General features: G+C 44.9%; 1 protein-coding gene across 5 annotated transcripts; it reads left to right on the top strand.

Annotated features, from left to right (window-relative positions):
• Positions 1–607: 607 nt before the first annotated feature.
• On the top strand, positions 608–25176 carry myot (myotilin). 5 transcript variants are annotated; one of them, XM_070836912.1, is made up of 19 exons: positions 608–726; positions 6554–6605; positions 6755–6935; positions 7090–7152; positions 7302–7443; positions 7783–7806; positions 9270–9389; positions 9501–9687; positions 15213–15432; positions 15927–16993; positions 17434–17584; positions 17884–17985; positions 18687–18724; positions 19300–19438; positions 19593–19800; positions 19948–20113; positions 21344–21477; positions 23124–23244; positions 23770–25176. In XM_070836912.1, the coding sequence occupies exons 2-19, from the start codon at positions 6598–6600 to the stop codon at positions 23780–23782; spliced, it is 3084 nt and encodes a 1027-aa protein (XP_070693013.1). In that variant the 5' UTR covers positions 608–726; positions 6554–6597; the 3' UTR covers positions 23783–25176. The 5 variants fall into 5 exon arrangements, with proteins under 5 accessions (XP_070693013.1, XP_070693012.1, XP_070693010.1 ...); XM_070836911.1 differs by having other exon boundaries at positions 17887–17985; positions 23124–25176; XM_070836909.1 differs by having other exon boundaries at positions 23124–25176.
• The last annotated feature ends 21 nt before the right edge of the window (positions 25177–25197 follow it).

Below are 25197 nucleotides of genomic sequence, written 5' to 3'. Positions count from 1 at the left end.
GTCTGATCTTTTTTGTCGTGTCAGTTCAGGATGCACGCACCAGTGTGTCACTCTGTCACGCCACTGGTGGAAAAATGTGGAGTTAGAATGTGGACTGAGTTGTTTAGAAAAGTGTTTCAAAGGTAGTCTGTCTGCCTCTGTCTCTCCGTCTCACTCTCTAATTTCCAGATCTCATCTCATGTATCCCCTGAAGACTCGCTGGCACCGGTCGCAGGTTTCCTGGCCCCTGTCTCACACTCTTGGAGGAAGTTAGGTCAGTCGAGCCTCCAGCCATATTTTCTTTTGAAATCTTCTGATAGAGACGTCAAATTGAATTGTACATCACTAAACCGAGCCAGGTGAAGCTTTCATGTGAGCAGGTTTGAGCGTCGCTCCTGCCCTCTTCGACTTGGAGCTGTGCTCTGCAATGAGTTCGTCACTGTTGACAACACTTCGCTCTAAATTTGCCTCTTCAGTACCCCTCAACCTGAACCCCTCCTGCCCTCCTCTCACCCCCCTCACCAGCCTCAGATTCCCTCCTGACTCCATTCCACACCCTCCCCTGTTTGTGTGTAAATGTGTGTGTCAGCTCGCGCAGGGTAGGGAGCGTCCGGTGACCACGCCGTGACTGACAGCCACACGGTCACACGGCAGTTTTGCATTTAGAATTTGGATCCTTCACACTTCCTGTTGGATCAATACATCTGCTGTTTGTTTTTCAGCCTGCTGGGGAAAAAGGCCAGACAGGTAAGGAGGGGCAACGATTTGGTTCAAGTTTTCTACAGTCTGTGTTGGGAAGGGCCGGCGAGGCGTGTTGTGCAGGTGCACGCCTGGATCAACAGGAGGATTTCATCACATCTGTGAGGCACAATCACACCACGATGCTTTCAGTGACAGGTGAAGGAACCTGTGCGATCCAGCCCTCACACCACATAGTTCACTTTGGTTCCACATATCCGGACCAAAGCGGAGACTACAAATGTTGGCGAGGGTGGAAACTCGGTGAAGTAACGTTCTCCGTCATGGATTATACATCTGTAGTCATAGATGCTGCTCCTCGTTTTGATTGGCACAGAGAAGAGAAAGCAAAAGTGAAGGTTATCAGATAATCAAATGTTGTAATTCACTTGGTCGGGGGCCATGAGGCTCCCGATACTGCATGTTATTGATACCGTTGGACTGAATGTGGTGAATGAGTTTGCAGTGAGAAAGAAGAGGACAGCTGGGATGATCTGCCTGGAGCTAAATTTATATGCTGTGTCATGTGTCCATGTGCCCGACCGTCTGCCTATCTGTCTATCTTTCTATCTATCTGAAGCAATTTTTCTGTATTCGTCTCTGTATTTTTTTTGTCAGTGTGATGATGCAACTGTATAAATGTCCGTTCAAGTGTGTGTGTGCGTGTGTGTGTGTGTGTGCGAGTGTGCGTCGCCCAGGATGCAGAATGTCCACATCAGAGCAGCAAACCGTTGCAGGGGATGAAAAATCTGTTACATCCGTTTCGAGGGTAGAAGTGAAAAAAAGTGTGGCAGTTATATAGTCTGCAGGGTGAGGCAACACAAGACACACCAGCCAAAGCTGAGTGGGTGGCAGAGTGTGGGGGGTGGGGGGGGTGTCCACAGAGGGAGCCTGGCATGCCAGTATGACGCTGTGTTCAGCCGCTGAGCCGCGGTTGGCGCACAGAGAGATCAGGTGACCAAGTGGGGGCTAAATCGGTCCCACTAGCAGACAAGTTGAGGAGTTGGGAGAATTGGAGAGTTAGAGGAGGAGGGTTTGAGAGTTGGTTTTTTTTTTTCGGAATGCTGCAACTGAGAAATTTCAAACTGGATTTCCAGCAAGTAAAATAATTCCTCTTTCCCACCACGTCCCGTTACATCCTGGTGAAATCTCCTATAGAGCCAAACAATTAAAGCTGCACCAGGCAGGATCCTTTACCTTTTAATGATCTCCTGACTTTTCATTTAGCGTCACCAGATGAAATTTGGAAATCGTGCATCTGTTGTGCCGACACGATAAATCTAAATAACTTCGATGAAACTGACTTTTCCTGTAGCGCCACCAGCAGGTCAAAGTTTTCATTTATCCAACCTGTTGGCACAAGATTCTGTACAGAAACTCATGGTTCCAAGGTGATGAATCATTAAGACTTTGCTGATCACCTTAGTCTTTAGATAATGCCACCTTCAGGTAAAAATGTGAATTGATCCAATACGTTGGTTTGATTTAATACAAATGACATTCCCATCATCCTCAGCTGTACTTAGCACTAACAGCTAGTATGCTAACATACCAAACATGATGAAACCTCAACACTGTTTGTATTGTCATTCTGGGCATGCTGACTTCAGCACTGGTTCAAAGCACTGCTGTGCACTAAATGCAGTCCTACAGAGCAGCTAGCACGGCCGTAGACCGCTTTTGGCTATTTATGTCGTACAGTTTGATGATATGATAATGAAGCATCTCCCAGTGCCACTCACACTGGTGCATGTGTGAAGCGTTCACTGACTGTAAGTTTCGAGTGGCCGCCAGGTGCATGTCACCCCAACAGCGGCTGATTTTATTGTTCCGCTGGCTGTGATGTTCTCCTGTCAATCAAAGAGGAGCCCACAGACTTATGTAATGATTGCTAACTGGTAGATTTCAACACGGCCCACTCTTCCAGCTCCGCTGCGAGAATGCCGTGCTAAATCCGTCCACAGCTGAGAGCTGCTGGCGGTTGGTGGCTTCATGGTGGTGGTGTATGCAGGGCTGGAATTACTCAGTGGGTGGTTTGTTTAAATTTAACAAGGTGGATTGTGGGTAGGTGTTGGTATTGGTTTTCTTCTCTTTTCATCCTAAAAACCAGGATCTGTATCAGAATCGGTCAGGGGAAGCTACACTGACTACATACAGTATATGCTGTAAATGTATGGGATCGATTACATAAGCCAAAATGATGCAAGAGAGTAGAGGATATTTCCATGGCAACAGCTGAGAAATGAATCACCTTGCAGTGTTTTCCTTAGCCTTAAGGACAAAGTTCCCCATTGTGACTCATCGTGAACGTCTAAGTGTCTCCTGCCAGGTGACAACAGGTGGCTCTGCATTTGGAAACACGGTCTGAATGTTAGAGAAAGTGCAGCCATCCTCCTCACCCTTCCCTGTGTAGCAGACCAGGTGGGATGGTGAGCATCGTCCCAGGAGAATACGCTGTGTTAAAAATACCAGCCATTATTCTTCATCGGTACAAACTCCAGAGCTGTGTGCCGGGCTGTGGTGTTGTGTTTTTTGTAGGCAGACGTACGATTTAGGATGTAAACTGAAGTAAAAACTAATTTTCCATTCCTGACTTGTCTAATGACAGTGAGGCGTACTGATAAAAGCATGCAGTGCGCAGTATGACAACAGCAGAGAGGTCCAAGTCTAAAATTAGTCAGTTCCTACATAGATTTTATTGTAGCAATTCAGCTGCTGAAACCATACGGGCTAATATAAATCCTGTGCTTGGAGCTATCTGGCCTCTAAATCTGTTAGGACAATGTGTTTCTTAAATTATAGATGAAGATCCAAAAGCCGCCTGCAGCCTCTTAAAAGGCTCAAGGTCACTAATGTAGTTTATTGGGTCAGACGGGGACTAGAGTACACTCACTGTGGCCCCCACGGGGGGGCTCAGGCTGATGCATTAATATGTGGATGTGATAGTTCTAGTAACACTGGCCTGTTTTTAGAAATGCCAGAACTGGTTCAGATGATCACTCCTCAATCACTCAACACAGCATTTGGTTTATATCAGATTAATTCAATCTTAATGTTCTGTATGTTAGCTTACAATAATATTATTATTAATTCATTATTATTATCATTATTTTTTTATTACAGACTTTACTGCAGTGGCACTCAGTTAATCCCACTGGGACAATCAATAAGTAGGTGTCATGTGATGGGAGCAGCATTGCATCACTGCAGGAGGACGAACAAGCACCAAACGAAATGTGAAAATAGTTCTGTAATGTTTCCTGTGGCCCCGTGATGATGTCAGAGTGATGTCATCCGGGTTGTCTCGGTTTGGGCGTGAGGACAAGAAGTTGTAACTTAAACCCCATGTTACAAGCTGGAGGCACGGCATATGAAAGACATTTATCAGGAAGGGAGGCTCTATCGGAAGATACTGCCAAGTTGCATTATGGGAAATGTAGGATGCAGTGTTTTTGGAGCTTGATGCGTATGAGAGGCTAAAAGTCAGAACAATTTGTCTCCTGTGGCATCTCCAACTTCATAGAAAATAAATGTTTGGAGTAACCCTTTAACTGGCACATTTCCTCCAGCTTAATTTCATATCATGAAAATGTTGCGCTTGTTTTGGGTCAGCGTTGAATTTGTCCACCACTTCCTGCACGCCTCTCACCATCCTTTAAATGCCAGGCAACAGATTAGCGGAGCTGTGCGAGTGCCGCCTGTCGCCGCTGCACTGAATCCTTTGGTTTAAGCAACCGAGAGACAATTGATTATGAAGGCTTCTGCAGCAGCTGTTGTCTTATCACCAACAGGCTTTAGACAAAGTACACGCAGACACACGATCACCAGTGCTGGGAGTGATTATCTGAGGGGGAAACATGGATGTTGTACATGCTGCGGCTATTTTTTCTTAAGCCGTGATCCCCTAGTTTAGACAGTGCTGTGATCCTCATGTGTGGCACCTCCAAAAAAACTCAAATATATATATGACGAAAGACACAGCAGAGGCGAAGGTGTGCTGTGAGGGAGAGTTTCACCCTCGCTGTTTTGCCTGTAAGGCGTCTTGTTAATGGATACACAGAGATTTATCTCAGGTCAGAGAGTCTCTGCTGTGCTCAGGAGGCAGCAGAGTTTAATTTAGCCTGGAAACCTGAACCTGAGCCTCCCCCGTCAGCTCCTTCTCTGGGCCCAAGACGTGGCCGCAGAGGGCAGCAGGCTGGGACGTGTGGCTGTGAAAGAATGGAAAACTCTGCATACTTCCAACGAGCTGCTGGAGGTGTTCGCCGCAGGAAACAGGAAGCGGCGCGTTCGTCGGCCTGAGAGGGCACAGAAATGCAGTCGGCAGGTGATGCAGCATCACAGGCAGCTTCCGAGCTTTGCAAGTTTGGACTTGAATGGTTCGGTCTTGATCTGAAAGTTGGCATAATCGAAACTTTCACTACATGCATTAGCTGGGCTGGATATCTGGATATCAAGACAGCTGTGTTTCTTTGGCGCACTGCAGATTTTCTAAGTAACCCAGCAACAGGAGACTGTTGTCTGCACTCTTCCTCATAGTAAAAGCATTCTTGGGTTTGTTTCACTTGGTTTCATTTTCTACTTGTTGTCTCCATGTGTCCACGTTGGATTAAATCTGTGTGCTCTGTCTCGGTTCTCTTCTCCTTTATCCTGCCTTTATGAATATTGTGTTGAACATGCGCGTCTGCTTTCTGACAGAATCGAATGAATGCAACCATCTGCTGTTCCCTGTAGGAAATGTGCTGGCGTGGTATTCATGCTACAGGGATTTCCCAGAGAATAATACACACACAAGCTTGTTCTTAGACTCTACTAGTCTCTACAAGCCTTTTCAGCTCAGCTCGGCAACACTTAGGAAGGAACAGACAGTGGTGACAGCTTGCCACAGCTGTTCTGTGAATATATTTTTAGTGTTGCACCTAGTTGAATGATGGACAGAAAAGTCTTCTATTGTTTTGCAGGCTTTAGATTTAGGATTTCTGCCACTCGGTGTGCAGCCCAGCCTGAGAAAAGCTGGCCCAGTTAAATGCTGCTGGATATGTAACACATATTATAAATGCAACAGTGCCTCGTGTCAGCCTTTCTAAGGGGTCCATTTATGTTTTCCCTCCACAGATGGGCATTTTCTTATCAATATTGGGCTGTACCATGTTACCATACCATGAGCAGCCATGTTACAGTCTTTTCTTGCTCTTTTAGTTTGCTTGTTAGTCACCAAATTAGAAATTAGCATCTTACAAAGAAAAGAATTTGCGCGAATACAAATCTGTCCTGTTTTTCTCCGTTGGCGTATTTGAGCGCTTTAGTGTACAATGATAACCTCTGACTCAGTTCAGTCTGAAAACCTGCTCTGGGAGCTCTGGAGCCCCTTGAGCCCTTGGTCAAAAGAGCAAGTGTGGTCGTGGTGTCACGTCCGGTTCCCATTCTCCCAGTGCCTCCTACGTCCTTGTAACCAGCATCACCACTAACATTGGGACTGGGGAAGAAAGAGCCAGAAATGACCCACTCCAGTGCTCTGATTGGCTGATTTTGTGGCACTATGTCAGCTTGAGGGAGCGTGCAGGTGAATTTGAACCATGCACAAATGCAGGACAGTTTGACATCCATGTTTTGTCTTGGTTGCTCTGTGACGTTGTTGTACCAGACATACTTTATACTTCTCCCCATAAAGTCACCCTTTGTAACATTCCTCTTCTCACAGTGAGTGTCTGCAGCTCACATCTGCCTGCCGCACACCTGTCCACTTCCAGAAACAACAGGTTATTCATGCAGCTTCTGAAACGGTGCGATGAAATCTGTGGCAGGAGTGACTTCTGACACTCTGCTTCTGTCTTTGTAGAGAGCAGAACAACCTCTGGCACTGCCTCCTGGAACGCCTGAAACATGGCACAGTGAGTTAGACACACACACACACACACACACACACACACGCCGCTGTAATTTCCAGCGATGCACAAAATCCCAACAGCCTCTTGTAATGAATGTGTTCAGAATGACAGAATCCCCTCCTAAACACTCCTAACCGTGTGTTTCTGTGCAGCGTCCAGAGGGTGCAGAAGAAGACCAGCACCATGTCTCTGACCATCTCCTCTTCCTCCACCGCGCGCTCCTCTCGAGAGCTCTCCTCCCACTCCTCCAGCTCCTCCTCCTCCTCCTCCGCCGCCTTCGTCGCTCAGAGACACTCCAGCCTGGTGCAGCCGCTGTGTGCCAGCCCTCAGGGGGTAATGCACGGGGGCCCAATGAATCACCTCTTTTGACAGATGTGATGATTGTGTATTATGGATGCAGCTCGGAATTGTAAACGAAACTCCTTGGGGATCAAAAGTGGATTCGGTGTTAAACAAGTATTAAACAAATGAAATGTGTTATTTCCAGACTCAGAGTCCCATCTACAACCATCAGTATTCGGGGAGTGGAGTGGCCCCTAGTTTTGTTAAGGTAAAACACACTCATGCTAAACGATGTTCGTATGATTTAAAAATTACTGATTGCAACGAGATCCTCTAAGACTGTCGTCCTCCTCTTCCTCTTCCTCTGTCCTCCTTCCATTTCTGTGTGTGTGCACCCATCACGCCGCCCTGTGCCAGTGCCTCCATGATGTGTCCTCAGTGAAGGGTCAGCTGGTGGTCCTGGAGTGCAGACTGAGGGGAACTCCTCCCCTGCAGGTCATGTGGTACAGAGAGGAAGAGCAAGTGCTGGACTCCGACGACTTTAGGATACTACGCAAGAGTGAGTGCGTCGTTTGGCCGTGCGCCGGGGTCATGTGACTTAGATAATAGTCTTAAATGTTACGTCAGGTTCCAGGTTACAGCAGCCAAAGTTAAAAAATGACTGTGATGTAAATGATGTATGAACGTGGACTGAATGCTGAAGAGATGCTGCTGTTAAAGTCTACTCTGTCTCACCTGATGGACTGTGGAGTGCTAACACTGGACTGTGGCGTTTACACTGATTTATGAGTATTTATAAGTTACTAATAAAAGAAAACTCCTCCCACTGTAACATGCACTGCTCAGTGTGCTGATGAGTGAAAAAAGAAATGACTTTTCTCTCCTCTTGTTTTCCCAGAGGCCAGCTCTGCATCAGTGCCAGGTAAACACTCACTACTGTTTATTATTATGTTATATCTCATCATTATGTGTATATGTATCTATATATATGTGTTTTTTTCCTTTTGGTTTGCATATAAACCCATCCTGGTCTGTTAATAGTCTCTACCTCTATTTCTGTTACAGACAATAAAGACAATAAAATAAAAGTAAAATAATGGTTTTAAAGAGGTGGGAGTGCAGAGACCTTGAATAAATCTGAGGCGATTAAAGAGATAAGAAAGAAAATTGACTTACTTTACTCTTTACATTTTAATTTTGTTTTTGCAAAATACTGGATGTCTTCATCATCAACGGCAGAAATCAATCTCTGCTCAAACAGCTCATGTCCAGGCTGGGACCATGTCTGTGACGGGGGGGGGGCTTGGGATTGCTTTTATTATATTATATACACTACTCACAAAAAGTTAGGGATATTCTGCTTTCAGGTGAAATTTCAAGATGAACCTAAAATGCATTCTAACCTTTCCAGGTGAACTTAATGTGACCTTCTCTAAACCTCTGAATGCACATGTCCAACTGTTCAGTGTTTCAGTACTTTTTGCACAAGTTGCTGTTCTCTAACAAGAAGCTTAACAGCAACATTCACAACAGGTTTGATCCATGAATCCACCAATACATTTCCTGCTTCAGTTAGAATTGGTATTTAAACAGTCCTCCTCATCCTGCTGTTCACATTCTGACATCATGAGACCAAGACGACACCTAACAGTTGATCAGCAGCACCTCAACACTGGAGGCTTCAAACAGGAAGTCCTCAGACGGAGGTGTTCACTGAGCTTAGAGGGTCACAGAGTGTCATCAGGAGGTTGTAACAGTGATACAGAGAGACTGGAAGAGTCACAGAAAGGAGAGGAGTGGACGTCCTTTGGCCACATCCCAATTTATTGAGACGCTGAAAATGTTTTGTTGTGGTATACCTACCACTGTTGTTAGATTTTCTTTCAATAAATTGTTTAAAATGAAGAAATGACCATTGCATGCTTCTACTTAAATGCCCTACTTTCATGATATAATATCACTGTAGCATTCACTTTTTACATTTTCCATATATTTCACCTGAAAGTCGAATATCCCTAACTTTTTGTGAGTAGTGTATATAAGTCACAAGCCAAATAGGTTAGAAACTACTAATATACACTATTGGACTGATATTTCACATTTTAAGTTTTACAGTGCATGTGTCAGTCATGCATAAGAAACATGTACCCAAACAAGCTGTTCATACTGTGAAAATATATAAGAAGAAAAAACGTTTATTGATAATAGAACATGATATTGAAAGAACAAATTGGCACACGAGAGGCTCCATGTGGAAGCAAAAGGAACTTCAATTATCATGTTATGGTGTTAGATTTTCTATGTTTTTCAGTGAAGTGTATCAAGGAAGAGGGTGCAAAATAAGGAGTGGGGAGTGCATTCATGTTCTCGTGTTGCCCTGTGCAGAGGAGCTGTGCACGCTGGTGATCACAGAGGCCTTTCCAGAAGACTCCGGCCTGTTCAAGTGTGTGGCTCTCAACTCTTTCGGCACCGTCTCCTGCTCAGCGGTGCTGGAAGTTTACAACGGTTAGATGTCCATTTATATTCTGTTTATCTGTCACGTTCACACGCTGAACCGTATCAATAGAAAAAGATCAGTCCTGCCTCCCCAGCCGCTCATCCCCTCTGGCTTTGCAGACCTGGAGGAGCAGCTGGAGGTCGAGGCCGCTCGTCAGCAGGAAGCAGTTTGTCTCAGGCAGGAAGAGGAGAGTTTCTCCCCCAGGAAGAGCTGCGAGGACTTTCCCTCAGAGCTGCCAGACTCCATGACCCTGCCCCCTCCTGAGTGGCCTGACAGCCCTCTAGAAGATATCCTCCCTGCTGCAGAGTGAGTGGATGATGCACACACACACACACACACACACACACACACACACACACACAGAAAAACACACACCAATGTCTGGTCACATTATATAACACTGACTTCTGTGTTTATGCACACACCGTTATTTTAAACCAGTGATGTACTTCTTCTTTTATGGTGCTATTCACTGTGTGTAATAGTGAGCCTGTGGTGCTCCTACCTGCCATAAAATACAAAAACGTATCTTGAAGTAAAGAAAAAAACAAAAACAATCAGAAGCCGTAATTTTTCCTGCACTAATTTCTCACATGAAATGACCTCTGACCCTTGACCTTTTTATTTTTAGTTACTTGCAACACAGTTGACGTAGCAGTTGAAGCGTCTACAGCTTGCACTATCATGCTTCAGTAAGTCGTTGTCAATCACTAAACTGTCAAGTCAAAATTCTGATTAATTCTATTGACTTAATGTAAAAATTTGAAATGTGATTTGTGCTCATAAGCGTAATTATTTATCTTTTCATTCAGTCACTCACTCACCATTCACCATTTTTTATTGTTACAATGTAGTGTGTATGTCCTGTAAGTAAACTGTCCAATCACAAACATTTTAAAGACATTGTTTACGCTGTTGCAGTTCCCATTTACATCCAGATGAGGTCCCTGTTGTATTGTTCTAAGGTCATAGAACATCCAATTCAAGTTCACTTTTCTTTTCTTTCTTTCTGTCTTCTATTTGTTTCCTTCTTTTTTTTCTTTCTCTCACAAAGTGAAAACTTAATGACCATGATATTGACACTACATTAATTACGACTATCAATAAACACAATTAACACAAAATGAAAAATTATTATTATCATCATTATTGAAGAATACAAAATATAGACCTTCAGATGATGATCAGTACATTTAGAACGTGCAACAAAAAGAATAAAGACAACAAGTTAATCATTTGAACAAAATAGAAAAACATAGGAATAATGTAAATAACTAAATAATGCCATCAGTCTAGTCATGACATCCCGGACAGGGGCCTCAGTACACAGATCTTTAAACTGCAGCAGTGTCCCCCGTCATAAGCCCTGATGTATCCCACGTGTTACGCGCTGATCAAACGTAAACCAATCAGAGGGACGCGCGCGCTCCCGTCGCTCCGCGTACCCGCTGTGAGCGCGCGGTGTCACCTGTTGCAGTGCAGCCTCGCGCCTCACAGCGGGGTGCCCCCCCCCCCCCTGAGTGAAGGTCCACTTTACTGAGCCGGACTCGGGCTCATGGACACGGGCCGCCCAGACTGTCAGCGAGGTAAGAAAGTGTCCTCTTCGAACAGGTAGCGGCCATTTTCAGACCGCCGGGAACTTTTCTCCAGTTTTAACCTTTGTCATGTGTTTCCTCATTGACCTTAATGTTTGAACAGGCTAATTGTTCCTGTGGTTTATATCATGGAGGCGTAAAATGCTGTGTCCACCTTAAAAGGTCAAACTATGTTTAGAGCGGTTAAAGTGGACTTTAGTCTATTTTGGGGGTTTGTGTCATCCGGCTCGGGGCTCATTCACTCAGGGTCGGAGGAAATCATTTCAATTAAGCTAACAAACGTCAAACTGTCGGTGAAAAGTACCGGCTAACGTTACAGGTTAAAATCCGACACATTACACATTTGCTCTATAATTTTCTGGACACCCTCTTCGTCTTTTAAGTTTCGCAAAAGTGTGGCTGAAGACCCCAAAATATTTCCCTGCGAGGTTTTAGTGGTTTTTAATGTGATGCGGCAGTGAACTCGACGCCTGGGTGCACTTCAGGTGCTGTAGGGACATACTGGTGTCTGCCACATCCCCACATATAGATCTAAAGAGCCCACACTGAGCTGTAACATGATAGAAACCTGTTCCTCACTTCTCTGGGATCCACTCACCAGAAATATGTGTCTCCACAGTGCTGTTGAGTTGTGTTTGCTGCCTGCCGGACAGCCCATACTTTAGCCAAGTGGTACCTTTTTTATCTAAAAAGGGCTCTGAGCTCATCTGTGAAGTGCTAATGTGTGTCCTTCAGACTGAACCCTTCACCAGCAGCACTGCAAAACACTGTAGCTCATATTGTTAACCTATGGTCATTTAGTTTGAAGTGGTTGATCAACAAGACTGCTGGAATGGTGCATTCACTTACAGTCACATAGAATGAGACAGTGACATCCCCACGCAGATATTAGCTTGTGAACACAATGCTGTTTTGCAGTTTGGGATATTGCAATGCAAATAAATCCACAGCCGTTGAGAAATACTGGTCAAGATATTCAAAAATATACCACCAAAAGTTTAGTAATGTCACAGCTGATGAAAGATTCCACAGTTGAGAAGTGTCTCTTTGACTAGATACTTTGGTTCATATTGAAATCCAGTGAGCATTGCATGGTCTGAAGTATGTTCGGCTGAGTGTAATGTGTCCACTCTCTGTCAGTGTCCAGGACGATGATCTCATCCGTAATATGAAGTGCAGACATGGCGTCTATGTCCTTCAGACCCCCCCCCCAATCCGCACCTCAGGGCTGCAAACAACAACAGTTGTTCAGAAACTCTTGGCAGCGGTCTGGATTTTAAGGTCATGTCGAGGTTCTTGGGCCAACTTGAAGTTAACCTCATTATTTTATTGATTTGATGAGGATGAGGAAGTAGATTATCTGTAACGTGAGGTGCTGGGAGTGTTCCCTACAATAAAAATAATCTCAGATAAATGGTATGAAGGTATAGATACTGTGATCGGCCTTTCAGCTGTGAAAAGAATTGTGGATTTTCTTTAAGACATTTTGGACGATGTGATTGGCACATCAAATGATTTTGTAAAGCGTTTTGTTTTTTCCCAAAGTGCCTTTCTCTTCTACTTGACTGACTCTCATCAAAATATAGTAAATTGCATTGTAAAACGTTGAATATTATTCATCCATTGAACAACTATTGTTCTATTAAGATAGAATTGCATAACATGTAAAGGGGGAGCTGTGGAGTGGTAATTTATTGCCGTAATGAGGCATAATTAAAGGTAAATTACCCTGTTAGGTTGATCAGTTCTGTTCTGACAAGGTATAACACAGCGAGGAGATGCTTTTGTTAGAAAGCATGAACACAGTTTTGTCTCTGGTCGTCAGGTAGACAGATAAATGGACAAATGAATAAAGAAAATGATGCTCAGTCTGTCTCACAGTGAAAATGATGCATTTATCTCTCTGCACCTAGTGTGAACGATACACCTCACTACAGTGCTGAAGTACCTGCAGAGTGCAGGTTACTCCTGCAGAGACTTTACTAGATTCTGTTGAACATTCATATTGTTGTCCCTCTGTTGTTGCCTGTCATACAGAGGACTTAGGACAGCTTAGCATGCTCCTACCCATAATGCCATGCAGATCTTGTATGCGTGCGTTTAAAGGGTTGGGTCACCAGTAGACTGTCTGCACCTGCCAGCTGATGTCCGAATTCCAAGACCAATATAGCTTTGCCCACTTGATGACACAAACCTACATACACATACAAACGCTCGCACACACACACGCATTGGATGTTATCACAGCACTAATTCACACACACACAAAGAACTTTCACACAGTAACATTTAAAGCACAGGATGAACACATTAAACACGTCCTCACTAATCCATGTACCAACGAGCACTCTGGCAGACCAGTACCCACGCACATATAGTGTGTGCTACATGCGCACTCTAAAATATGATCATTTAGCCATCTGCTGAGGTAGAAGACGTGACCTGGATGTGTTTTGGTGGAAATGGCAGTGTTGCTGTTAGAAGCTGTCAGGGTCACCCCTACGTAGAGATGTAGATGAACTGCTGACATTTCTTGGAGCTTTAAGGTTCATGTTGGTTTCTGTGTTTGCCAGATCTGCTCATGCTGACTAGTCAGTGACATGTGTGATTAATAACACCAGTCACTGCTGCGGTACAGTCCGCTGTAACACTTCCAGGACCGTAGCATAGGCCTTTTTCATGGAGGACATTTTGACTTGTCACTGAAGGATAAGCGCAGGTGTAAATAATCCAATTAATGATGGCTGAATTCCATTTAGCTTCAATAGTTTAAGAATGCTGGCACTGCGCACGCTGACTCACTGTCACAGCTTAGTGGGACATATCCACTATTAATGTTGTTATTGACACGTGAGTTTTTTCTGCTATGACCAGTCAACATGTCTGCTGTGAAAAAGGCCAATTGTGTTTGCTGGCTCACTGTCATGGCTTACTGGGACAGTCAAATGGAACACAGCCCTCGTTAATGGTGTTAGTAAGACCTGTGCTCTGTCTGCTATGACGAGTGAAAATGTCTGCGTCAGCCTGACCAATCAGTAACAGCATATATGCTGGTCAATAAGTAAAAAGAAATTTCACAACAGGAGTACCACAAATATGTTTCATGTAGAAACAGTTGCTAATACATAGTGTGTCCCCTCCAAAGAGTAGGCCTACTGACCAGTTTAGTTTTCTACTGTGAAATGATCCCAGTCGGATCTTATCAATAAACAAAATAGAGGGACTCTTATACAATGTTCATGTTATGTATTTAGGTTAAAAATCATTATACGCTGGTCTGTCATTGTTAGATTATCTTTTAATCTCTCAATGTTGCTGACGGCCTCAAAAAGTATATGAACGTAAAGTATATTAGCCTGGTGATTGCATCCTCCCAGGGAGGTTTTAAATTTACATTTTGTCTTTTAGTTGGTGGCATATTTCAAAAGTTGACCAGTTTGTAACATGTTGCTTATTACAGTTCTTCTCTTCTGGACTTCTTGGTCTAACATGTATTTCCACCTACACAACTACACTTCTGTCATTAAGAAACTATTTTCTCACCACTCATTGTCAGGATCTACAGGGTAAAAAATGTCTGAGTTTCAGAGCGTGGGTCAGCTGATATTGGTTGACCAAAACTGTCTTGTGCCCCCAGGAGGAACGCAGGAAAAACAGTGATTGAGTGTGTGTAAGTAGATGAGTGAGAGAGGGAGTGAAGAAAGAGACTGCTATTGTCATTATGCCCCTGCATAGCCCCAACTACGTGGTAGTCATGGGAACAACATTCTTTCCTAGTAGAAAAGTGGAGGACCAGAAAAGTCCAGAGTGGGCTGAAATGAGAGCAGAAGCACTGATATCTGTTCCTCTCATTAGACAGTTCCAGTAGTACAATGGCACCTATGCTGGGGCTACACTCTGTAGTTAAAGATACGGTGAAATGTCTCTCAGCAGTGGACATACTGATGTTGATGATAAAAATCACAGCCAGAAAGGGTTTGAGGACACCAGTGGTTCAAAAACCCTAATTCACGTTAATGTGCATCTGAGGGTCAGAGGACCTTGGTTTCATATGTTGCTAGAGGGTTGAACAAGCCTGGACATCAGGGGACTGTCATGGATAAAATCTCTCTATCTCTTTAGAACCCTGTAGAGGATTTTCATCACTGTCTCAGCCTTTGTCTTTCCCTGACTCTCTGCATTCAAACTCTCTCAAGTCTTTGCTGATGTGTCTGTCTGTGTGTTTGTACCTGTCAGTTTTCCAGAGCCTCAGCAGGCCAACCACTCTTTTGAAGAACGCTTTGGACACGGTGAGGAGGAGAGTGCTCTGAGCTCAGAGGGCCAAAGGTCACCAGAGGTCACTGTCCGAGCCTATACACCCAGCCCTCCCCCTCCACCCTCACCACCATCACCAGTCCATTTCAAGGAGACGAACCAAACACCCAAGCTGTTCACACCAAGCAAGCTCAGTTTCACTGTAAGATTTGTGCTCCCTAAGAAAGTTTTAGTGCCACAGTTGTTAATAGCTTCCGTCATCCTTAATATGAAAGCACGAGTGGGAATAACCATTTAAATTTTACACAGGCTGAAGAGAGAATAAACATAAGCTCATAAATAAATAAAGGCAGCCAAGGTGTCTGTTATCCTCTCCTGCCTGCACTCGGTTGTCTGTTGAAGGGGTCTAACCATAACCTTTTAATGAGAATGTTTCAGAGGGCTCATCTTTTTTATATTTTGTACATCAGGACATATAAAAGCCATTAGTTGACAACAACTTCCCCACCACTGGTCTCTTGACTTTTGTATGTGTTTTCTAAATTGATAATATTTGGTATATAGGAAGTTAATCAAATGCTCCCAGTTAGATGGAAATGTGTACAAGTTTCTGATTGTCTCTTCTCCTTTAGACTGAAGTGGAAAAAAATTCCATTTTATTCAGTTTTTCTAAAAGTGTGCTCTTCTTTCTTCCAGTCCTCCCAGTCAGGAGGCAACACCATGAACCTGTCGGACCTGCCCACCTTCACTCCCAGCACCTTCCCCCCCAGTGCCTTTAACTATGAGCGGCCGAGGCATTTTATTCAGTCGCAGCCAGCCTTCCAGGCACCCAGCTATGAAAGTGTCCTGAGGGAGGCCCAGGAGAGCCAGAATAACTCCCAACAGAACCTCAGCAGTCCCCAGACTAGTCCAAATGTGACGGAGATGCCGAATCCAACTAAAGTTATGTCTGCACAAAGTCAGGCTTTTTCTCAAACTCAGGCGGTGTCCAAGTCCTTTTCACAGACCCAGTCACAGTTTCAGTCACTAAGTCTGAGTCAGAGCCAAACCCAGTCTGTTGCCCAGACCCATATCCAGAACCAGACCCAGACCCATATCCAGAACCAGAACCAGACCCAGACCCATATCCAGAACCAGAACCAGACCCAGAGCCAGACCCAGATCCAGATCCAGAACCAGGCCAACGGCACAGGCATGTCCTCTCCCTCCTCATCCAGCCTCAGTTCCACCCCAGCGTCCTCTGCTGCACCTCCTCTTTCCTCCTCTGCCCCCTTGGTCAGTCCCTCTGACACCACCACCTCCTTCTCCCCTTTAGCAGCCTCCTCATCCTCTGTCCCCCGCACCACCATGCGTTCCACCATCACCCTCACCCCCAGTGTCCCTAGTGCCACGGGTCTCGGCAGCGCCACCCTGCCAGCGAACCAGGACATCATGTCAGCACCTGCTGCGTACCTCTGCTCTGTGCTGCCTTCCCACTCCTCCTTCTCCCCTTTTTTATCCTCCAAGCTGTCCCCCAACTCCAACCTTCCTCACCCCTCCACCTCCCCCTCCCGCTCTCCACTCGCCCCCTCCAGCCCTCTCCTCCCCATAAGGGCCTCCTCGTCTCCTTCCTCCCTCCCTCAGCAGCCTCCCCCATTGTCCCCGTCCCTGCCTCGCTCCCCTATGTCCCCCTCCTCCCCCTTTATCCCACAGCCCAACAGTCAGAACAGAGTACCGCCCGCTGTGGTCTCCCTGCCAGCCAGCTACAAGGGGACGCCAAACACGTGAGTCAAAATATACATGCAGAGGCATGTGGAAGAGATCATTTCCCAGAATATAGGCAGCATCTCTGCTTACAGCGGTTTGATGTTCTCTGCAGCAGCCTGACTAGACGACAAGTAGATCCAGTGTGATATCCATTAAAAGTTACAACCAAGCAGAAATAATAAAATCATGGAAGTGACTATGTAAGTTTATGGACAAATTATGGTATACTACATCAAATCCATGATGGGAACTCTAGCATTAAGCAGGCATAGCAATCATTGTGTAATACTCCTATTTATACATCACACATTCCACACAGGTTCCAGAAATGTAGGTTAAAGGTTTGTTGTAGGATCAAGGTCCTGTATTGCCTGTTCTTCTCTTCTCAATCTTTGTTTCCTTGTTGTGCTTTATTTAACTTGTGTTCCTCTCTCCTTTATCTCTCTCCCTCCCCCAGCCTTCCCAAGCCCATCCTGAAGAAGGCTGTAGCTCCTCGGCCTTCCTCCGCTCGCTCCACAGATGATGACATCCAGGGCTCCAAAGACGCCCTCATCCAGGATCTGGAGAAGAAGCTACGCTCAAAGGAGGCCAGGAGGAGAAACAACCAGGTGTGTGTGTGTGTGTGTGTGTGTGTGTGTGTGTGTGTGTGTGTGTGTCCTGTGATGGAGGTGCAAGAATCCTACATTTCATTCCCTGCTGACACACTTGAGCCCATTCACACTGACGCAGCGTGTGCCTGTTTGAACCTAACAGAATAAATACAATAGTTTACCAAATCAAATCACAGCACACTTTCTCTGTGTGTGTCTGTGTGTGTCTGTGTGTGTCTGTGCGTGCGTGCGTGCGTGTGTGTGTGTGTGTGTGGAAAAACTGACAGTTTAACAGTATAAAGCTTCAATTTTGACAGAAGCTGTCCTATGAGGAGCGAATGGCTCGTAGGCTGCTGGGTCCAGACAACGCCACCTACATGTTTGACCAAGACAATCTTTCAGACTCACAACTTGACCAGGTATGACAAAAACTCAGTCAGTGGCCATCATGATTATTACAGACAGCCTTCAATCTCAGCCTTTCTACCAAAGGATTTCGGATTGGAGTGATGTGTGTTGTGGTGCTGACCGTGCTGAGCAGACATTTATGTTGGCTCTGCTCCAAAATCCATTAGCTTTCATTTTGCCATTAAGTAAAGACCACACATTATTACTGTCATTTGGGTTTGAATGGCTGCATAGGGAACCCACTTCCCCCTCAGGGCCTCTTGATGGACTCCCGAGCCCAGAGTTGAAAAAGCCTGGCAGTATAATCAGCAGCTCCAGTGAGCTGTCATGCTGTCATTTTGACCTGTGTGTGTGTGTGTGTGTGTGTGTGTGTGTGTGTGTTCGTTCAGAGTTGTTCTGTCAAAAAGCCCTCTGTCGCTCACAGGGCTTTGCGCCATCTATTCTCTCTCTTTCACACACAACACATGCCTGCGCACACACACAGACACACACGTCCTCTAAAGCCAACAAGGTTTGTCAGCGGCTATTTCTAGCCTGCTTTCTGAGAATGAGCCCCTTTCACTGGTGACAACAGGACCATTGTGTGAGAATACTCACACACACACAAAGAGTTGCCCTCTTGGCATTATGCCAACCTGTTGACCAGCACGGTTAGTTTCAAAGTTCAAGCGTGTGTTTACTTCTGCTTACACTGATCTGTTTTCTGTTACAGCCAGATTCACCAGAAGGAAGGCACACAGGTGGACTATGGTAAATGTGACTCATAATTATTAACCCAGCATCTCAGTCAACATTAGAAACTTCCCCCCTTGATAGTCCCCTGGCAACATTTACTCAGTCTATGCAGTTGCGAAACAAATTCAGTCTTTTTAAATGGGCAGACTAAAAATGCTGGTCATTTTGCTTTTTAGATTTATCCAGCTCATGAATATTTGACACTTTGTGTTTCTGTCCATTTGAGTGTGGTAACTGTGATCCTTTTTCAGGTTACATCAGAAGAGCATCCCTGTAAACATTAATTTAGTATTTAATTTAAGCATGTGTTGAGCTCTAGCCTGTGTTAACGTAATGTCTACGTTGTTTTGTGCCATAAGTATTCCTGAGTCTACTGAGTGTCGTGTAAATCCAACTGTCTGTCAGGGCAGATAGAAATGGCTCAACTCCCTCATTCAGTGGCCATGCTGTCAGAGGAAAGACGCTCAACAGGAGTCCGTGTTCATATGGTTGCTTGTGTGTGTGCTGTCACTAGTGGGCTGTAAAAGTCATTGAAAGTGAGGTAAAGCGAGGCAATGAATAAATAATCTCTCTGTCACTCTCCCCTGCAGGGGGAGGCGCCACTCAGGGACAGATGAGAGGGGAAACGAGGGCTCAGCTATTCAGGAGAAATGTTATGCTCCTCGCTTCCTGCAGATCCCTCCAGACCTCACTGTGGAGGAGGGACGCTTCTGTAGGATTGACTTCAAGGTGACTCACTCACTCACTCAAATATGGTGGTACACTCAAGACTGTTACTACAAGGTCAAATCATACAAAACAACCAGTATTACAAGAATAGTGGAGTCATGTAAAGGTAAATAAAGGGGACATAAAATTGCTTCTCTCTCTCTTCTCAACCCAGGTCGGAGGCCTCCCTACACCAGACGTCTGCTGGTACCTGGACGGTAAAGCCATCCGTCCAGATGACTACCATAAGATGCTGGTGTGTGAAAAAGGGATGCACTCATTCATTATAGAGATTGTGACAGTGCACCATGCCGGTGTGTACGAGTGCGTGGCCAGGAACCGAGCAGGGGAGAGCAGATTTAGCATGAGGCTCGAAGTAATAGGTAAAATTGGCATTCCATTCTGGTTTTGTAGGCCGTCTTTCTGTAGAATTTTGTCATCGTGCAGCTTAATAAATGAAGCTTAATTATTGTTAAACATGCAATAGAATTTAATCATTTGTGCTGTGCAACCCCCCCCCCTCCCTGCAGCCCAGGAGGCTCTCCGTCCTCCCACCTTTGTCCAGAAGATGTTGAACTCCAGAGCTCTAGAGGGCGACACTGTTAGGCTAGAGTGTAAAGTGGACGCTTCCCCTCCTCCACAGCTCTTCTGGAAGAAAGATAAAGACATGCTGCGCATTGACCCAAACAGAATGAGGTGGGTCACCCAAAAGTATTTTACAAAGTACACTTTGTTTGTTGCCTCAGTCCCGTTGAATCACATCTACATTTACTTAGAGAAGTATGGTTCAGTATTTTCACAACAACCTATTTGAAGATTTGCCTCTCTAAAAGAACAACATAGAATCTATGTTTCTATTTTGTCACGGGGGTTCCCTGACTATGTGAATGTGAGAGGGCTCACTTATAGCACCCATGTAGCCAAATGGTAACGGTGCATGTCGTTTAAGTAAAGTCCAGGGTTCACATCCAACCGTGGACCCTTGTTGTGTGTCGTACCAATCCTTCTCTTTCTCTGCGTCTTCACTGTCAGTGAAAGGCAAAAATGCCACTTGTCATAATGACCCCACAGAAAATGATCACCTCACTCTGTATTCCCCTCATTCCCCTTATTTTACTGCCTGCTCCTTCACTGTTTGATTCACTCTCTCCACTATCATCAGCTTCTTTGTTGGCAGCAACATGCAGCAAAAAACTCTAAAAATCAGCTGCACACGATCTGTCCAGCAACACAGACAGACAGACAGACAGACAGACAGACAGACAGACAGACAGACAGTTAGTGACGAACTGGTGAATGTAGTGGAGCAATTGGAGCAAAATCCTTAGTGCAGTATTGGACTTAGTATTGGAAACATGACTCCAAATAAATAACAATGTTACCCTGTAACTGCTGGATGTGTAAATAAGCAACTGTTTGCTTCCATATCAACTTAAAAGGTGATAATATTATGTCTGTGTAGTGTTACAACTTGTTTCTGATTTGGCCAAAAAGTCAGTTATTGCAGATTTACTAATGGGACAATGATGCTGCATGCTGTTATTTGACATTTTCAGTAATGTTAACATTAAGAATAGGATTTTTGTTTTTAAACATATGTGCACAGCTGAAATATGCCTTTGTACCATGAACAATCACACCATGGTTTGCAAAAGCAATGAGCACAGCTTTAATGTTATTAAAACATGTTTGAGAATCAAGAGGTTTATTTCAGTGGTCACAACTTTATTTTTAATAGAAATCTGTACCATCACACAGCTTGTCCTGCTTCTGGTTCCATAAATGTAAAAATATATTAAATCATCTATCCACTTATTAATTTCTTAGTTTATCTGTTCCGTTATTTTTAACGTGTGTGTGTGTGTGTGTTTTAGCTCTAATGTTGAGGCTGCATCAGGACGCTTATCTGTGTCTTTGTTTGTCCAGTCTGTATCAGGACGGTTCAGGCCGGCAGTGCTTGTTGATAGAGAGGGTGATGAAGTCTGATGCTGGTTGGTACACGCTCTCCGCCATCAATGAAGCTGGCATGTCAACATGCAACGCCAGGCTGGATGTAGGCGGTAAGTCCACTACGTGCTTATCTCTCCCTGAGAATTTGCTTTAAAGGGCCCATCTCAGCTATCTGTTGTATGAGATAGCCCAGCAGTTACCATAGTAGCCCAGGCTGTAAAATCAAACAGCAGATGGAAAATGTGCTGCTCCACAGCCTGGAACACGTCAAACAAATGCTGTTATGTGATCGAGTGGAAACTTGATGAACATATGAGGCACGGAGCTCTTCAGCTTTCCTAAAGAATAATGCAGAATCACTGAGTCAGAGAGATAAGTATGGAGTCCATCCACTGATGAGAGAGAGCTGACTGGAGGAAAATACAAGCTATTAGGTTTCTGCTCGATCACATAACACACCATCTGCTGAGTGGAGAAGGAGCTGATAGAGAGGACAGACACAGAAAGGTACCTGAGCTGTAGTCCTAATATGGTAAATGGTCTGTGTTTGTATAGCGCCTTTCTAGTCAGTTTGACTGCATCACATCCTCATTCACCCATTCACACATCACTCATACAGGAGGAATCTAAGTTGGAGGAAACTCTTCTTTCACACACTGAAGCTTTGCTTCAGGAGCCGGTTAGGGTTCAGTGTCTTGCCCAAAGAACACTTCAACATGTTGACTTAGAGGAATCGAACTGCCAGTTTTTAGATTGATGGACGACCCAGCAGCCTAACGGACCACTTCATCTGCACAGGCACTCAGACTGTGCAGTTAAGCACAATGCAAGACCGAGGCTTTACAGTGGAAGCAAGAGTCTCATATCAAGTCTATCACTTAAGTACTTCTAGGACTTTTAGTCAGCGTAGCAGCATCAGCAGGGGAAGCTGCTGATGGAGACTCTGGTAACATTACAGTTAAATTATTCAGACTGCTGTGGATTTCTAAATGCATCTCACACACGAGGTCCCAGATGCATGAAACTGTAATCACTAATTAATAGTTTTGTGGGTTTGAAAACGAAGATGAAACATGGAGCTCCATGGAGCCCGTGTCTGCCCCACTGAGCCCTGCCACGCTGCCCTGTGCTGCCGCGTTATTTTCAGACACCTGGCATGACAGGAATGTTTAGCCTGAGCGGATCTGTAGCTGCTGTCGGCCACACCAGTGGTGGTATTTGTATTATTATTAGTATTATTATTAGAAATAAACTAGACATCTGCAGGTCTGAGAAATGGCCTTTCCTGCAGTGAGAGGTCTCTGAGCCCTGCAGCTCCACTCTTCAGTGAATACACGAGCTTATCTACCGAGGTTATGGAATGCCATTATTGTTGTGCTTTCCTCTAAATGAGGTCAAGATTTAAGACTTCAGATTTACTTTGACGTTTTTAGTCCGTTATAAATGTGAAATTATAAAGTGATGGATCGTGACATTGGGCATTGTTTTTAAATTGAATAATGTGGCATCAGAGATCTGGTTTCACTGGCAAAGACCATAATACTGTCAAAGTTAATGAAATTCCACACTTGTAAAATCAGACAGGAAGGGTTGTACTGCAGAAACTAGAAAAACAGGGTTGATGATCATCACAGCTCCTAGCACTCTTCTACTAAAACTATTCCTGTCCTAATGAAACCTGAATGCTATTTGGAGTGCATTTGGTACTGTTGAATTCATCAGTTTATTCATCTCCCTGCCCCCCCCCCCCCTGCAGCACGTACAGCCGCTCCCATGAAAACAGCACCCCCTGCCTCGAAGACACTGAAGCTGCTGTCTTCTCTGAGCCACGTGCCCGCTCTGACTGTGGAGAGCCCCGCCCAGCACACCGCCCCGCTGTACGAGAGTGAGGAGCTGTAGGCCCACACTGACCCCCCCCCCACACACACACACCCTCACATCACTGTCACACACGTCAGAGCTGTGGAACTGGGCCGGAGCCTGTGATCACCGTCTTCACAGGGCAGATAGAGTCCTGCTTTGGTTCAGAATACACACCAAACAACAGAAACAGCACCGCAGCAGACCAGGACAAAGAACACTAAACAACCTGCATCTGGCCCTTAAATTCTACAGTTTATTTTCAAATTTCCTGAACAAATCCAGTTGCACATTTGCCAAAATATTCAAATTTAATTTTGAGATTTATCTCGCTAACATGCTCAAAACAGCCCTTCCTCCATCCATTAGATGTTGTGTTATAATACTGGGAGGAAACAACACTTGGGAGCTACTTTGACAGAGACATTATCATAGTCAAGTGTCGTCTGAGTTGATGAAACTGCGCCTCATTTTGTCCATCTGCTGCTGTTTGTCACCTCTGTGCCTTCTCTGTGTATGTTGTGTGTCGTTTACGGCTGCAGGACTGATGTCTGACACACACCCGTAGGCCTCTCTCCTCTGCTCACAGATGTATTAACAGACCAGGACACAGTGTGGCAGTCAGCCCTGCGGCCAGTTTTATCCCAGCGGCCCACCACAACGCTGCAACACAAAATCCCCTGTGGTCCACAAACCGTTGTCCCTGTAGAAAACTGCTGAGTGTACTCACGTCTCTCGGTGTGTGTGCTGGGTAAGCAGCCCTCATTTCAATAACTGCATCATCTCCAAACACACTGTCCAGCTCTCCTCAGTGTCATAGGTCAGTAAAAAGGAAGCAACATAGTCTAACTACAGTACCCACAATCCAGCACTGCTGACACCTCACTGCACTTTAATCCTAACAGCTGTGTGTCCGTCACTCTGCCTCATCCAACACCGGCTTTCCTTTCCCTCCAGCTTGTAGCTGAATGAGGAGGAGATTGAAGTTTTTGTCCTGAATTAGAGCTGCTGGTGCCCCTGACGTGTTTGTAGAGCTCCGTTAGCTTTTTCTCCTGCCCCCATGTTTAAAGAGCTCGGATGTCCTACTGGGTTACTGTTCAGATTCTCTGCTTTGGTATCAGTTCAGCCTAATCTGTGTTTTTAAAGTTGGTTTCTGATATACAGTGTATGTGAATGAAGCTATTTATTTGAACTGAAGTTATTAGTTATCTGTGTGGGGTCTGTAAGCGACCCCTCTCTTGGCCTGCAGGGGGCGGCAGCCACAGGTGTAATGATATCATGGAGGACTAAGAGCACCAGGCTGCCATTCTGATACCAGCCTCTACCACTGAACACAAAACCTGATCTGCACTCAAGAGGAAAAGTTTACATTTGATCACATCTGCAGTGCAGATAAGACATGTTTTACCTAAGAGAAGAAAGTCTGTTTTCTCTCCATCTTAAACTCTGCATGTTCAGTTGAAAACTAGTGTCAGTCTGTCAGCCTGTGCCCAGATTTGCCAAACTTTCCATTTCTGGCCTGAGCCTTACATAGAAGGGTCTATAAAGCGGCCGCACTTGCCTGCCTACCTTGAAACAGCTTGTTGTTATTGCCAGACATAAACTCATTTCACAAGAACCTGGTATTTTTGGCAGGATCTGCATGTTCAAGTGGAAATCTGGTATTTAACTGTGTGGCCACAGCTCAGTCTGCCCATAAAACCTGGTTGAAATGCAGCGAAGTTTGGCTGCATTCAAACATTTAAACTGCCTTCTCTTAGAACGGATGGTTCTACATACAGTATTTCTACAGTTTGTCATGATGTTTGGATTTTAGCTTGAAGCACCAGAATGGTTTTGGTAAGTTAGGCCCTCTGTGTTTAGTGGTGTGCATCCTCCTTAAGTACTGTTTGTTGTGAGAAGTTCTACATATCACTGGATGAATGAGGAATAAAGTTTATGTGACCTTGGCTTTGCCCCCTGGTGAGTTT

Source organism: Pempheris klunzingeri, chromosome 9 (assembly GCF_042242105.1).
Source record: "Pempheris klunzingeri isolate RE-2024b chromosome 9, fPemKlu1.hap1, whole genome shotgun sequence".
Taxonomy (NCBI): Eukaryota; Metazoa; Chordata; class Actinopteri; order Acropomatiformes; family Pempheridae; genus Pempheris; species Pempheris klunzingeri.
This window is presented reverse-complemented; position numbering and strand designations above follow the sequence as displayed.